The sequence below is a fragment of the Myxocyprinus asiaticus genome, chromosome 19, assembly GCF_019703515.2.
Source record: "Myxocyprinus asiaticus isolate MX2 ecotype Aquarium Trade chromosome 19, UBuf_Myxa_2, whole genome shotgun sequence".
NCBI classification, from domain to species: Eukaryota; Metazoa; Chordata; class Actinopteri; order Cypriniformes; family Catostomidae; genus Myxocyprinus; species Myxocyprinus asiaticus.
In genome coordinates this window covers 39,337,864-39,352,367 of record NC_059362.1, presented here as the reverse complement: position 1 = coordinate 39,352,367, position 14,504 = coordinate 39,337,864, and the positions used below count along the sequence as shown (strand labels likewise).

General features: G+C 37.5%; 1 protein-coding gene across 1 annotated transcript in view; it reads right to left on the bottom strand.

Annotated features, from left to right (window-relative positions):
- The window catches only part of LOC127410250 (mannosyl-oligosaccharide 1,2-alpha-mannosidase IA-like), a 157,103-nt gene extending 148,555 nt beyond the window's left edge, over window positions 1-8,548 (bottom strand). The window contains exon 1 of the mRNA XM_051645414.1: window positions 7,824-8,548. Within this exon, the coding sequence (XP_051501374.1) occupies window positions 7,824-8,330 (507 nt within the window). The 5' untranslated portion in view covers window positions 8,331-8,548. The remainder of the gene's footprint in view (window positions 1-7,823) is intronic.
- Window positions 8,549-14,504: the final 5,956 nt, after the last annotated feature.

Here is a 14,504-nt window from a genome sequence, read left to right as displayed (position 1 = left end):
AGCATCTTAATTTCTTACTTACTGCACCCACTCACACTAAACTCAACAAGCGCTTAGCGTGCTTCTGACAGCTGCACATGAGAGAGAGAGAGAGAGAGAGAGAGAGAGAGAGAGAGAGAGAGAGAGAGAGAGAAAGAGAGAGAGAGAGAGAGAGAAAGGGACACGATAGCGCAGATTCTGGAACTACAAAAACAAGATTTTTTATTTGATTTGTTCATCTGAATGGATAGGTTTACTAATTCACAGCTACATTTAAAAGATAATAGAAGTGTGCGGCGCAGCGATATGCCAAAAGGGGCCGCGATATATTTAAATGTTATATTTCCACTGTTGTTTTTGGAACTCAAATATTTCAAATTATATTTTTTTTATAAAAAATAAAATATTATTTATGTATTTTATTATATTTATATTACATTTTAAATTATTAGTATTATATATATTTAAATATCACATGCTCTTCCGGACAGAAGCTGCTCTGGTTGACGTCTGCAGTGCGGCTCAGTGACGCTCTGAGTCAAACTGAATGACACACAAATTCGCCATTGATGGCATTTAAATATTAGCTTAAAATTCTCTTATTTGGGCATTAAAATGTGATTGGAATTTGAAGCGCACAATAATCGAGATTATCTCATATAACCGCGGTTAGATGAAATAACCGCGATCGGGCAATTATTTAATAATCACGACAGGCCTACTTGAAATAAATTTTATACGGAAACTCTAATGTTCAAAGGTCAGAGTGTCTGACAAGGCGAGACAGAGTGCCCACAGCCGTGTCTGACAAAAGAGACCCCACAGGGTGCAAAGAAAAGTTAAAGTTTGGTAACCTCTGACCTGCGCATCTGGATGACAAGCAGAGCTGCAACTAATGATTATTTTGATATTCGACTAATCCAACGACTATTAGATAGATTATTTGACTATTCGGCGGATTATTGCAATGATTAATAATTTGCTCTAAACCGAAAATTCAGCTTGAAGCAGCCCTGACCACACAGAAAAATGCCAGTTTCAGAGTTTGTGCTTATTTACATGACCTGCTTCCTTATTTATTAACTTTAATCAAGGATGCATTAGAGATTTAGCGCCAAGGTGTTTCCTTTTAAGATGCTTTGACAACCAAGTTTTGCTTCAGCGGAACGCTAGCTATTTCACAACGACACTGCTTCTATATTTACTTATTTTGTATTTTTGTATAATTCCCTCATGCTTTGCGATCTACATCACCTTAGGCTGTTTGAGAAGTCTGGGGTGTGTTGGACTAAAAGCTGTGTCTTAATCATGCACTCGAGCTGCGTCATCATTCGAGTTTCATATGATCTCATATTGCGTTAAATGAGATCAAACGACTATTTGACAACAACAAAAAAATGTTTTGACATTTTTTTTTTTATTGTCGACGTTGTCAATAATACTGACTAATCATTTCAGTTCTAATGACGAGAAGACATGTGACTAAAAGAGGATTGATACTAGGGGTGGGTAAAAATATAGATTTTCCGATGCATCGCAATCTTCTTTTGAACAATCTCAACAAATCCCAAGATCGATCTTTTACACTATGCGCAACACTCTACTACAATGAGAAGAAATCACTGGCATTTGCAAACAAATTTTGCACTATGTGACGAAAAATTTCTATATTTGGCAACCGGCTAGTAAATGTTTAAATTTCACTCACCAGTGATTGTTTAATATAGTGGTGGAGTATTCAGCAGCGTGATCCTTTCACTGCATGTTGAGAGTAAAAGTTGTTCCATGTAATGCGTGTCCAAAGACGAGATACACGCGACCCATTTGTCATTGAATAATGTCTCTTTTAATTAATTGTCGATCGATATATCGACGAGGCTGGTAAATCGGCCGATATTCTGACTTTTTTGATTATCGGCATCGGCCGATACATTTTCCCGTTTGGCCGATTTGTTTCTTGAGGGCGCTGAAAATCGCCTGCTTGCATGTGAAGCGACTGAGACATGTAAACAACCAGTCATTGTTTGTTTTGTTTTTACATGCCATCCTGTTACTACAATAATAGACCGGTGTGCAACACAGTGTCATTTTAATGGTCCCCATATCAGAGCCACGGCACACGCGTTTGAGCTCTTTATTTTGAAGTGCTCGTCTGTTTCATTCTCCCTCTCTCTCCTCAACAGTTCCTTTAACTTTTAATTGTCTTGTCTAATGATAAAAAGGCAAATTTCAATAAAACTAATATTATACACCTTCTGCAAATATGTGCTTATCTCGTTTAAACAGATGTAAAAAAACAAACCTCACAAAACTTGAGCAGATCCAGAATCCTGTGGAGTGCTCATTTATATACCTCTAAAGCACGTATTCTATCAGCCTCTCCTCAGCAGTTCCCTGTCACTTTTAAATTTATTTTCTAATGATAAAATGCAAATATCAATACAAATTTTATTATACCATTTGTAAATATGCAAATATATCATTTAAAGAGATGTACTTCCCGAACCTCACGAAAATCCATCCTGTCCGGCGCTCATCTAATATCTTCCTCAGAAGCGCATTTTCTATCAGCCAGAATCAAAACTTCAGGATCAGGATCAAAAGTTCCTCTGATTCACAAATCATGATAGTCACTCCATGAATATCCAAGTAGGCGATCCAGGCCGTTTAAACTGTCAGGAGATTGCTGCTCACGCTGGATCCGCATGAGCACGTGAGAGCAACTTCAAAGTAAAAGTGCTTCACGTGTGCTAAAAGTAAATGTCTTATTCACACTGTATGTTTAATTGGTTTGATTTGACATTTTTTGAGAAAATGAGATCGCTAACGTGGACATGCCATCCATGGTTGCTGACTACTGTGTGTACTGTTATTTCCGTCTTCCTTATATATTACAGGGCTCCAGACTAAAAAATGACTTAGGAGCCATTGGCTGTTTTTAGTCACATATCACAGAATTGCTCGATTTAGATTGCTGTTCAGAAACAAGATAGACAGCCAAAGATAAGACAGCTGATAACCCATTAATCAGAGGTTTAATATACAGTAAGTATAGTTGAGAAGATAAGTTTGCATTTGCAATTCTTAATATCTTATGTTGCTTCTCAAGTAAATGCATCTTATTTTAAGGATTTTGAGATATTTTTAAATGGAAAACAAGACAAAACACTTGATAATAGAATTGTTTGCAGTAAATTTTTTACTGAATTAAACTTAATAAAAAGTCATTTTTTCCCCTTTAATTCAGTGAATGACATTTAGAGGTATTTTTAAAATATGATTTTATCCTCTTTATTGTTAGTAAGCATGTTTAATACAACATTTTAAGTCAAGGTACAAGGTGAATAGTTGATTAAGAGCTAATGATTAATCATTGCAACAATTGTCCGAATAATCGTTCTAACAATCGTCAGATTAGTTGATTATCAAAATAATAATTTGTTGCAGCCCTAAAACCAAACCCCTTAGCCAAACCCTAACCCTAACATGATTTTAAAAGGAAATAAACGTCCATACCACGGAAGAAAGAAAACATTTTGGTTTGGAACAAGACAATTTGTATTACATAAACAAATATGGAATGAGTAACCAAATTTGTTAACAGACGATTCCTCTCTTAAAATAAAGTGTTGGATAGGAGGCTAGCTAAAACTTGAAGCCTGTATTGCATCAATTTAAAATTCTGTTTGATGACTGGCTAGTCACTATGTGACTAAAAGACCTTTGGTACAAGCCAAGTAGAAAGATATCTTACGATTTCACCATCTTGTACAAAGTTATCATGAGACTATGTTGGATAACTTCAGCATGTCTAACAAAAACTGGTATGGTAACTTTATGCATATGTTTACCTTGCAAAGTGGTACATAAAAAAGCACAAATGTAAATTTGAAGGACACCATAAGGACACAGATAGGCACCATATCCTTATGCAAATCTGTAGCTGAAATGTAGTGACTGATGGTGTAGGATAAACCAGAAGGATTCCTGGAACCAGCCATTTGTACACATGAACATAATGTCCATACAACTGAAAGAAGATTTTTAAAGCCTTACTGCTATTGCCATGCTGTCAGTTTTAATCTACATCATCACTATGGACACGTTTGATTCAAATGAGGAAAACTGAGTCGCAATCAATAGCAAATTTAATTTAATCAAGCTAATACTGAAGTCTACATCTGCCTTATGTTGAGGTATTAAGACTGGCCCCATACTCTAAAAGCATTTGTCCTGACAGAAACAAGAAATGACAGCATTGCTTATGAGTCTTCAGAAGTTCATAGATAAGGAAGAGCCTGCATAAACAGTCTCCTAAATGCGGAAGTAATCATCATAATCTCAACAACACAACATGGGCACAATATGGGCTTGTAAATCACTACTGGTAATGGTAATATGTCTGGCATTTGAATGGAATTAAACTGACTTAAATGGCATTAAGCTTGTTATTAAATGCAGTTATGTGGTGATAAATTTCCAAGGCAAAATTAAGGGGACATTTATACGACAACATTTTCAACTAAAAATGGAAAACTTTTTATGCATTTTGGCTGATCGTTTACATGACAACGGCGTTTTGGGGCCTGAAAACGCAAACTTTTGAAAACGGGTTTCAAAGTGCATGTTTTTTAAAACGATGCCATTATTGTCTCCGTGTAAACATACAAAAAGGCAAATTTGTGAAAACGATGACATCATGCGCACGCATATTACATGTTATTTAAAGAATGATGGATTGATAGGCATCAATTTGAGATGTATAATTATTAATATGAATACTGGTGTCTGTGCAAATAACAATAATCAACAATTTATTCATTTGGAGTGTTTTGTATGGAGTGTGAACATTGAACAGTAGGCAGAACCTGCTATTTGAAAATCTTGAAATGAAAGAATGGATTCAGATGGGAAACATTTATTTGTATTTTAAATGTTATTTATTTATTTACTTAATTTTATTTGATGTACCTTTACCCTGCAATTCATTCACCCACCGCTTATGTATATAGCCTATAGACAGAGATGTGATGCAATATACAGTATTCAGTGATATGCTTAGAATATGAAAACACGAGGCAGTGAAAATGCATGTTAGATCCAGTGTACACAAGACCTCTCTCTCCGTCAGAAGATATCCATATATCAGAGTTCTGTCTGATATCCAAAACCAGTCAACATCAACAGCTTCTTATGTTAACTTACTCTCCTACCAGCCCAAGAGTCAGCAGGGGGAATACAGAAGAAGGCAGGAGACGAAGTGATGGTAAAAATGAGTTTATTGAATAATCTTGAGAGTTCAGTCTATAGGCATGCGCGCGAGTACTTTAAAACAGCGCGCGAGACATTCAAAACTACAATGGAGGACTACAGGACTGTGTTTGTGCTGCTCAAGATTTTGAGTTTATTGATGCTTCTCCAGCAAATTGTAGTAATAAAGCAACCTCATCGTCCGTCCAGACAAAATTGTTCAATGCTTTCGCCATCTTCATTGTTTGTATTCACCGCTCTGTGGAAGAAAGCTTATATGCGCAGGCGAGTAGTGTTTCTTTACAAAGTGACATCGCCAACTACTGGCCTGGCATGCATAATACAGCCTTTTTAGTCGTTTTCCCGGAACCATGTGAATGGGGATCGTTTTGACAGCGTTGTCGTCTGTATGCGAATCTTTTCAAAAACGCAAAGGAAAAACGTTTCCGTTTTTAGTACATCGTTGTCATGTAAACGTACCCTAAGTTGGAATTAAATCAGTCTAAATGGCAATCTGCTGTTTAAAGAGTGTTACTTAAGATCAAAACAGCAGCAACACTAGAATTGGACAAAAAATATAACATCTGTAACAGAGATGAAATGGATTATTCAAAGATACTTTGAGGGCACATTTAAGAAGGCTGAATATATTCTGGACTTTCTGTGATTCTTCTATTGGCTACAAAGCCTCAACATAAATCATGAATGAGCTTCCTAATATCTAATGTTATGGCCCATGAGTCTTTGGGCTGGGCCTAACTGTTACGATTTTTTTTTTTATGTAAAAAAAATAAAAGATAAAGTGTGGAAGAGTGTTTAAAGGTTGACATATATTGTACATAGGTTTGACATTACAAATCATGAGAGAAAATGAACTATGCAAACTAGGATGATGCCATAAGTGAGAATACGAAGTGAAACAGAAAAAAAGGAAACACTGACTGTAATGTAGGCAATATATACCAGAGGCAGACTGATATATCAGTTTTACTGATTAAACATGCTGATAGTTGCTTTTGGGAAATACCAGTTATCGACAAAAATGTACGCAGATAGTTGCCGGTTTTTTATTCCTCCGTGTTCTGTGCTATTTTCATTAGATAATCAAGTAATCTAAATTGAAGCGAGGGCATGCAAAGTAAAATGAGAGTATATGAAAATGTGCCCCAGCAGCACATACATTGTGTCTCCAACTTTATATATTGTGAATACTAATAAACCTTATTCCCAATGAAACCTCATCTGGTGAAATATATATATAAAACTCTTCATCTGGTGAATATATAAAAAGCTTCATTTGGTAAATTCTTCTATTATAGTGCATTGTAAAAGAGACAAGTCTCTGTCACTTCAAAATGAGAGCTCCTTGTGTGTTTCGGGCTTTTTTATAGTTAAAAGTCCCACGTTATGCACCAGTTCTTCATTTATCTGGTTATTAATGGGATTTTAGTTGAATAATGAATTGCGTTTGGGATTTTATTCATTTTGGATTCTTGTAGCCTCTATATCTGAATCAGTCAGTCAGAAAACACTAAGAATATACATATTAATCGGCTATCTGCCTTTTCCACCACCTTAGTTATCAAACTGGTAAATCCACTATGGGTCGAGCTCTAGTAATACTGTTAGTAATACTGACTAAAATACAGGGAGTACTGAGTGATAACATAGGCTAATGAATAATGGCTAGCAAAACAGGGAAATACTGAATGAATTCCTAATGCTTTCCGAAATAGGCTACTGACTGGAAAAAAAAACAGGAAATACTGACTAAAATGATGGTAAAACTGACTCAAAAACAGGGAGAACAGACTGAAAGACACTGACAGGCAGTAGCCTCCTTATTGACAGAAATACAGACAATACTGACTGTAATATTCACTAAAATACAGGGAGCACGGACCAAATTCTAGGAAGCAGCGAATACACTCACTAAAAAAAAAAAAAAAAAAATTACTGACTGAACTAAAGACAATACTGACTGATTGAAATACTGTGAGTACTGACTAAAATACTCACTGAAGTACAAGGAACACTGTTCGAACTAGTGCAAACAGGGAACAGTGAGTGAAATGCTCACTAAAACACTATCAGTCAGTTATCAACGATAACAGCGGCTCGAGACTGGAGAATGACTGACAGAATGAATGAGCGAGCGAGCGAGCGCGCGCGCGCACGCTCTCCTGTTAGTGACAGGATTACGTGTCCATCAACCGACCTGTCAGGCTATACTGGTTCCACAAGTGCACGTCTATTTAACTCTCCTATTATGACTCTGCATTTTGTTCGTTGTTCGTGAGGGAAATGTTTCCTTACACCGACACACCATCAACAATCCAGTCCTGATCTTCAGTCAGTGCATACAAGTAACAATAAGGGCACCACTAACATTAAACTAATACTCAGCATATTACATTCTGTACTGTACTCCGATTATATCATATCCCACATTAAACTGAGAGTGAAAAAAAAACAGTTAAGAGCACATTTTTCCCGCGATAAAATCTGACAGGATTTGCTCTGAGGGTCTAAGTAACTTATCTCAACAAATAATGATGCACAGGGTGTTAATAATGTTACAAAATGTAAAATACCTCTTTAATCTTGGCTCTTTTAGCTTTAACATCAGGATCTGACGGCTCGTGCCCTGTTGATCCGGGCGGCCGCACGTACTGAACGAAGGGCAAGCTGTCACCTTTGCCGCCTTTCACCTGTTCGTCTCGCGCAACTTTCTCCTTCTCGCTCTTGATGTCCTGCTTGATCTCGTCCGCCCGTTTCTGCAAGGTGTCCTTGGCCTCGATAAGCGCCTTTTCGTGGTCTTTCCTGATCTTGGCCAGGATCTTCTCATCCTTACCCGTCCCGGTGCTCGTGTCGCTGACCGTACCTGTGCGCGTCTCTGCCTCCACCGAGGACGAGCGGAAGAAAACTCCGCTGAGCAGCTTAGAGGAATCCGGCAAGAAGAAGATAGCTCCGAAACACAGCGTGATAAAGCCGCTGAACACCAAAAGCAAGACGAATTTTTCTGTGAGCCTAAAAGAGGTCGGACTGATGGACTTCCTACTCGGAGTGGCCGTGAAAGGCAGGAGAGAAGCTACAGGCATTTTCTTCTGCGTTTAAAACCCCGTCTATATGTCTTCAGTTCTAAAATAAAGTAACTCTACGACCACCTTGATCTATACCCTTTACAATACGGTTTACACTGAACCCGAGATGTGCGAGTAGGACACGGTATATCCTTTGAAAGAAGTTGAACCCACCGTACGCTTGGTATCTCACTGCCTGAACTGATCACGCCTGAAACACATCTGTGTCAAATCTCTCTGGTGGATGGATTACGGAGCGGAAGGAACGGCAAAGATACATGATTGACAGCGCGCCTTGGCCAATCGCTTTGCGCCGCTGCGCACAAGTTCGCTGTGGGCGTGGCTTCCGGACATAATGTACAGAGGCGTGATGTCTTGTTCAAACTTAAAACTTCTGTGTCATGGTCGCATTGGTTTAAACTGCTATTAGGATAAACGCTTTAGAAGTTATTTTTATTCAAACTATTATTAATTATAATAACTACTTTTAATATGTATTTGCTTTAACAGAACCACAGGCTTGAAAAAAAATATTATAGTCATAAACTGGCTATTAACAGCAAATATTAACTGAAAATAAAGTGCCCTTTATTGATATTCTGAAACATAATACTGCATAATCAGAATACAGTATGTCATCAGCTGTAAACTTGACATATTGACATGTGGATATTCCTAGCCAAGTATTTCCTGGAACTGGATTACAAAATAAACAGAACATTGAAAATCATTCACCTTGGGCTTTGCGTAGCAAAGGACTGGCATTATAGCATTATCTTAAGTGTACTGCCAGCAAGATTGAGAGTAGGAGACAGCTGCTTCACGCAACAGTTTGAAGAGATTTTTGGCAGAAGCTGAGAGACTGATCAGACACTGTTTGAGAGGTTTTTTCTTCTTCTTTTTTTCTTAAGAGTGCGTTGCTCGTCACGTCCAGAATGCTGAAGCATATATTTGATTTTTGTTTTGTTTTATTGAAGTCATTCAGTTCAGCTGGAGAAATATCAGCAGTGGCGGGGTGCACACTATCAGTGATAGTGTGTGAGTTTGTCAGAGCTCCTGTGCAGCAACTCCAGTTTATCCATATGTTCTTTATTATTATGACTGACGAGTCTGTGTCATTGCTGGAGTGTTTTTTGCTCTTTGTTTTGTCAGCTTGAACTTGTATTGAACTTGTTTCAGCTCCAGTATGTTTTGGTTTCATTTTGTCTTAGTTTGTATGTTTGGATATATGTATGCATTAAAAAGTAGAGGACGACGATAATGGATTTTGCTGATACCGATAACTAAGGTGGTGGAAAAGGCAGACAACCAATTAATCGTCCGATTGTATTTTTTAAAATAGATTTATAGAATGATCAAAGAGTTCCTAGTCTTTCCTTACTATGATGGGCACATACATTGAGGATACAAGAGTCCAAAATGAATCAAATCCCAAAAGCAGTTTATTGTGCAACCAAAATTCCAATAATAACCAGAAAATTCAGATTTAGTGCATAACATGAGACTTTTAACTAAAAGCAATCCTGAAATTCACAGAGGACTTTTATTTACAAAATGCTATGTTATATGATTTATAATGTAAGTATTTAAATATCCCAGGAGATCAGCAGTTACAGAAATACTCAAACCAGCCAATCTGGCACCAGCAATCATGCCACAGTCCAAATCACTGAGATCACATTTTTTTTCCCCATTCTGATGGTTGATGTGAACATTAACTGAAGCTCCTGATCCATATCTGAATGATTTCATGCACTGCACTGTTGTCACATGATTGGCTGATTAGATAATCGCATGGATGATTGTTGGTGCCAGACGGGCTGGTTTGAGTATTTCTGTAACTGCTGATCTGGGATTTTCACACACAACAGTCTCTAGAATTTACTTCGAATGGCGCCAAAAACAAAAAACATCCAGTGAGTGGCAGTCCTGTGGACAGAAATGCCTTGTTGATGAGAGAGGTCAGCAGAGAATGGCCAGACTAGTTTGAACTGACAAAGTCTACAGTAACTCTGTACAATTGTGGTGAGAAGCATAGCATCTCAGAATGCTATTCTAAGATGCAGGATGGTGCTGTTTTGGTAGCACTAGTGGAGCTACACAGTATTAGGCAGGTGGTTTTAATGTTGTGGCTGATTGGTGTATATATATATATATATATATATATATATATATATATATACAGGTGCATCTCAATAAATTAGAATGTCGTGGAAAAGTTCATTTATTTCAGTAATTCAACTCAAATTGTGAAACTCGTGTATTAAATAAATTCAATGCACACAGACTGAAGTAGTTTAAGTTTTTGGTTCTTTTAATTGTGATGATTTTGGCTCACATTTAACAAAAACCCACCAATTCACTATCTCAAAAAATTAGAATATGGTGACATGTCAATCAGCTAATCAACTCAAAACACCTGCAAAGGTTTCCTGAGCCTTCAAAATGGTCTGTCAGTTTGGTTCACTAGGCTACACAATCATGGGGAAGACTGCTGATCTGACAGTTGTCCAGAAGACAATCATTGACACCCTTCACAAGGAGGGTAAGCCACAAACATTCATTGCCAAAGAAGCTGGCTGTTCACAGAGTGCTGTATCCAAGCATGTAAACAGAAAGTTGAGTGGAAGGAAAAAGTGTGGAAGAAAAAGATGCACAACCAACCAAGAGAACCGCAGCCTTATCAGGATTGTCAAGCAAAATCGATTCAAGAATCTGGGTGAACTTCACAAGGAATGGACTGAGGCTGGGGTCAAGGCATCAACCACACACAGACATGTCAAGGAATTTGGCTACAGTTGTCGTATTCCTCTTGTTAAGCCACTCCTGAACCACAGACAACATCAGAGGCATCTTACCTGGGCTAAGGAGAAGAAGAACTGGACTGTTGCCCAGTGGTCCAAAGTCCTCTTTTCAGATGAGAGCAAGTTTTGTATTTCATTTGGAAACCAAGGTCCTAGAGTCTGGAGGAAGGGTGGAGAAGCTCATAGCCCAAGTTGCTTGAAGTCCAGTGTTAAGTTTCCACAGTCTGTGATGATTTGGGGTGCAATGTCATCTGCTGGTGTTGGTCCATTGTGTTTTTTGAAAACCAAAGTCACTGCACCCATTTACCAAGAAATTTTGGAGCACTTCATGCTTCCTTCTGCTGACCAGCTTTTTAAAGATGCTGATTTCATTTTCCAGCAGGATTTGGCACCTGCCCACACTGCCAAAAGCACCAAAAGTTGGTTAAATGACCATGGTGTTGGTGTGCTTGACTGGCCAGCAAACTCACCAGACCTGAACCCCACAGAGAATCTATGGGGTATTGTCAAGAGGAAAATGAGAAACAAGAGACCAAAAAATTCAGATGAGCTGAAGGCCACTGTCAAAGAAACCTGGGCTTCCATACCACCTCAGCAGTGCCACAAACTGATCACCTCCATGCCACGCCGAATTGAGGCGGTAATTAAAGCAAAAGGAGCCCCTACCAAGTATTGAGTACATATACAGTAAATGAACATACTTTCCAGAAGGCCAACAATTCACTAAAAATGTTTTTTTTATTGGTCTTATGATGTATTCTAATTTTTTGAGATAGTGAATTGGTGGGTTTTTGTTAAATGTGAGCAAAATCATCACAATTAAAAGAACCAAAGACTTAAACTACTTCAGTCTGTGTGCATTGAATTTATTTAATACACGAGTTTCACAATTTGAGTTGAATTACTGAAATAAATGAACTTTTCCACAACATTCTAATTTATTGAGATGCACCTGTATATACACACACACAGTATATATATACATACACACTGATCAGCCACAACATTAAGGCCATTCTCTGCTGACCTTGCTCATCAACAAGCTCAAGGACACAATGGTGGTGGTTGTGGGGTTTGAACCAACAACCTTCTGCTTACCAGTTCAGTGCTTTAGTCCACTACACCACCACAACTGCCTATAGATAGATATATATAGATATATATATATAGATACACACAGGCAGTTGTGGTGGTGTAGTGGACTAAAGCACTGAACTGGTAAGCAGAAGGTTATTGGTTCAAACCCCACAACCACCACCATTGTGTCTTTGAGCAAGGCACTTAACTCCAGGTTGCTCCAGGGGGATTGTCCCTGTAATAAGGGCACTGTAAGTTGCTTTGGATAAAAGCATCTGCCAAATATATAAATGTAAATATATAAAATCAAGCTTTTGACTTGTACACAACTATTACACAAGGTGCAAACATTCATTGATGCTCAAGAAGACAACAAACTACTATATGCATACTATACTTTATGTAAATATCTGTAATTCTGAAGAACAGTACTGAATAAAAAAATCTTTTATCTCTTACATTTTTATAAATTATGAAAGGGGTGTGAACATTTATGACACAAAAAGGGAATGCAAACTCATCTTCTCAACTATACATACTGTATATTAAACCTCTGATTAATGGGTTATCAGCTGTCTTCCTTTTCTTCGGCTTTCTATCTTGTTTCTGAACAACAATCTAAATCGAGCAATTCTGTGATTTAACAACTAAAAACAGCCATTTGGCTCCTTAATGTTTCAGCCAATGGCTCCTAAGTAATTTTTGTTTTTAGTCCGGAGCCCTGGTCTACCTCTATTAAAAGCCATAAAACACCTTTGTTGGTTTACAATGAGCGAGGCACTTACAATGGAAGTGAATAGGGCCAATCCGTTAACATTAAAATAATCACTTTTTCACAAGTATAGCCACAAGACATAAACAAAATGCATGTAAACATGATTTTAGTGTGATAAAGTCGCTTACTGACCTTTTCTGTGTAAAGTTATATGCAATTTTACAGCTTTGTTTCCATGATGACGTAACACTGTAAAACCCTAAAACGACAGTAAAAACGATGATTTAAACAACTTTACAGCTCAAAAAATACACAAGTCTTCAAGGAATAATTAATGTAATTGCTTTTTATAAAATTTTAAGTTTCACGTTTCTGCTTTTAAACACTCAAAAAAAAAATGGCCCCATTTACTTCCATTGCAAGTGTCTCACTGTAACCTTGATTTTTGCTCTTTTTTAAAGAAAAGGAAGACCGAGTCTAAATTATTTTTTGTAGTAATCAACATTATGACACAAATGCTGTCGATTGAGCTTAACTTGCATTAAACCAGTGATATTTATTTTACTAATGTTAACGTATACAACTTTTAATGTAATGTAAATACTCATACAATACTGTATGCTACATTAAACGTTAACATTAGTTAATCCATGATGAACTAACATGAAATAACAATAGTATTTATAAATTACCATTAACCAAGATTAATGAAACAAAAAATGATTTTGTTAATTTTTAGATCATAATATCAGTATGCATTAACTAATGTTATCATAAAGAACCTTACTGTAAATTGTTACCAACGACTACTGAAAAGATGATAAGCCACACTCAGAGTGACTATAGTGAAGCTGACATGGTGTGGCCAGGAAAAAAGATTTTGAATCTTCACGGGCACACATAAAGTCTTTGGTAGAAATAATAAAATGGATGAGGTCTCAGCACTGACCAGTAGCTATTGTCTCAAGAGCTTCACTGAAACTTGCCTGAGAGCTAAAGCCCTAAACGTTGCAGTTGTACTAGACCAAATTCATTTTGTGCATGTAAAAACAAGTACAGTACAAGGAATGGCACTGGAAAGAGTGAAAGGTTTTATGAAAATCAGCTGGTGTTATGCAGATTAGATTAGTTTAAAAGTATAACTTTGCTGCTTGCCATTGGATTGCAGCCACATTACAGGCAATAGAAGTTCTCACACACTAATTTTCAGAATTTAATCACATCATGTCATCAAAACAGCTGCTTGGCTGTTACCTCCACAGCCATGATGAAGTGGAGAAATTGAAGAGGCTTTGCATTACAGGATGCACTGTATTACATAAATTTTAAATAAGCAAGAGAAAAAAGGCGTTCAGATCTGGAGACTAGGATGCTGATGAGCTGAACCTGTTCTACAACAACACCCTCTTTAGTTTCTCCCAATCTCTTAAGCTGGAGGCCATCTTCCATTGGCTCAACAGGTCTTTCATGTCCACTGAGTGTAACATGATCTACATGCTCCACAGAGCCACTCTCACCCCGAGCAGACTGGCACTTGCTTTTCACAAATGCCTTCAACATCCTCCTGTGTCTCCAATTTGGAAACAAGCTCAGGGC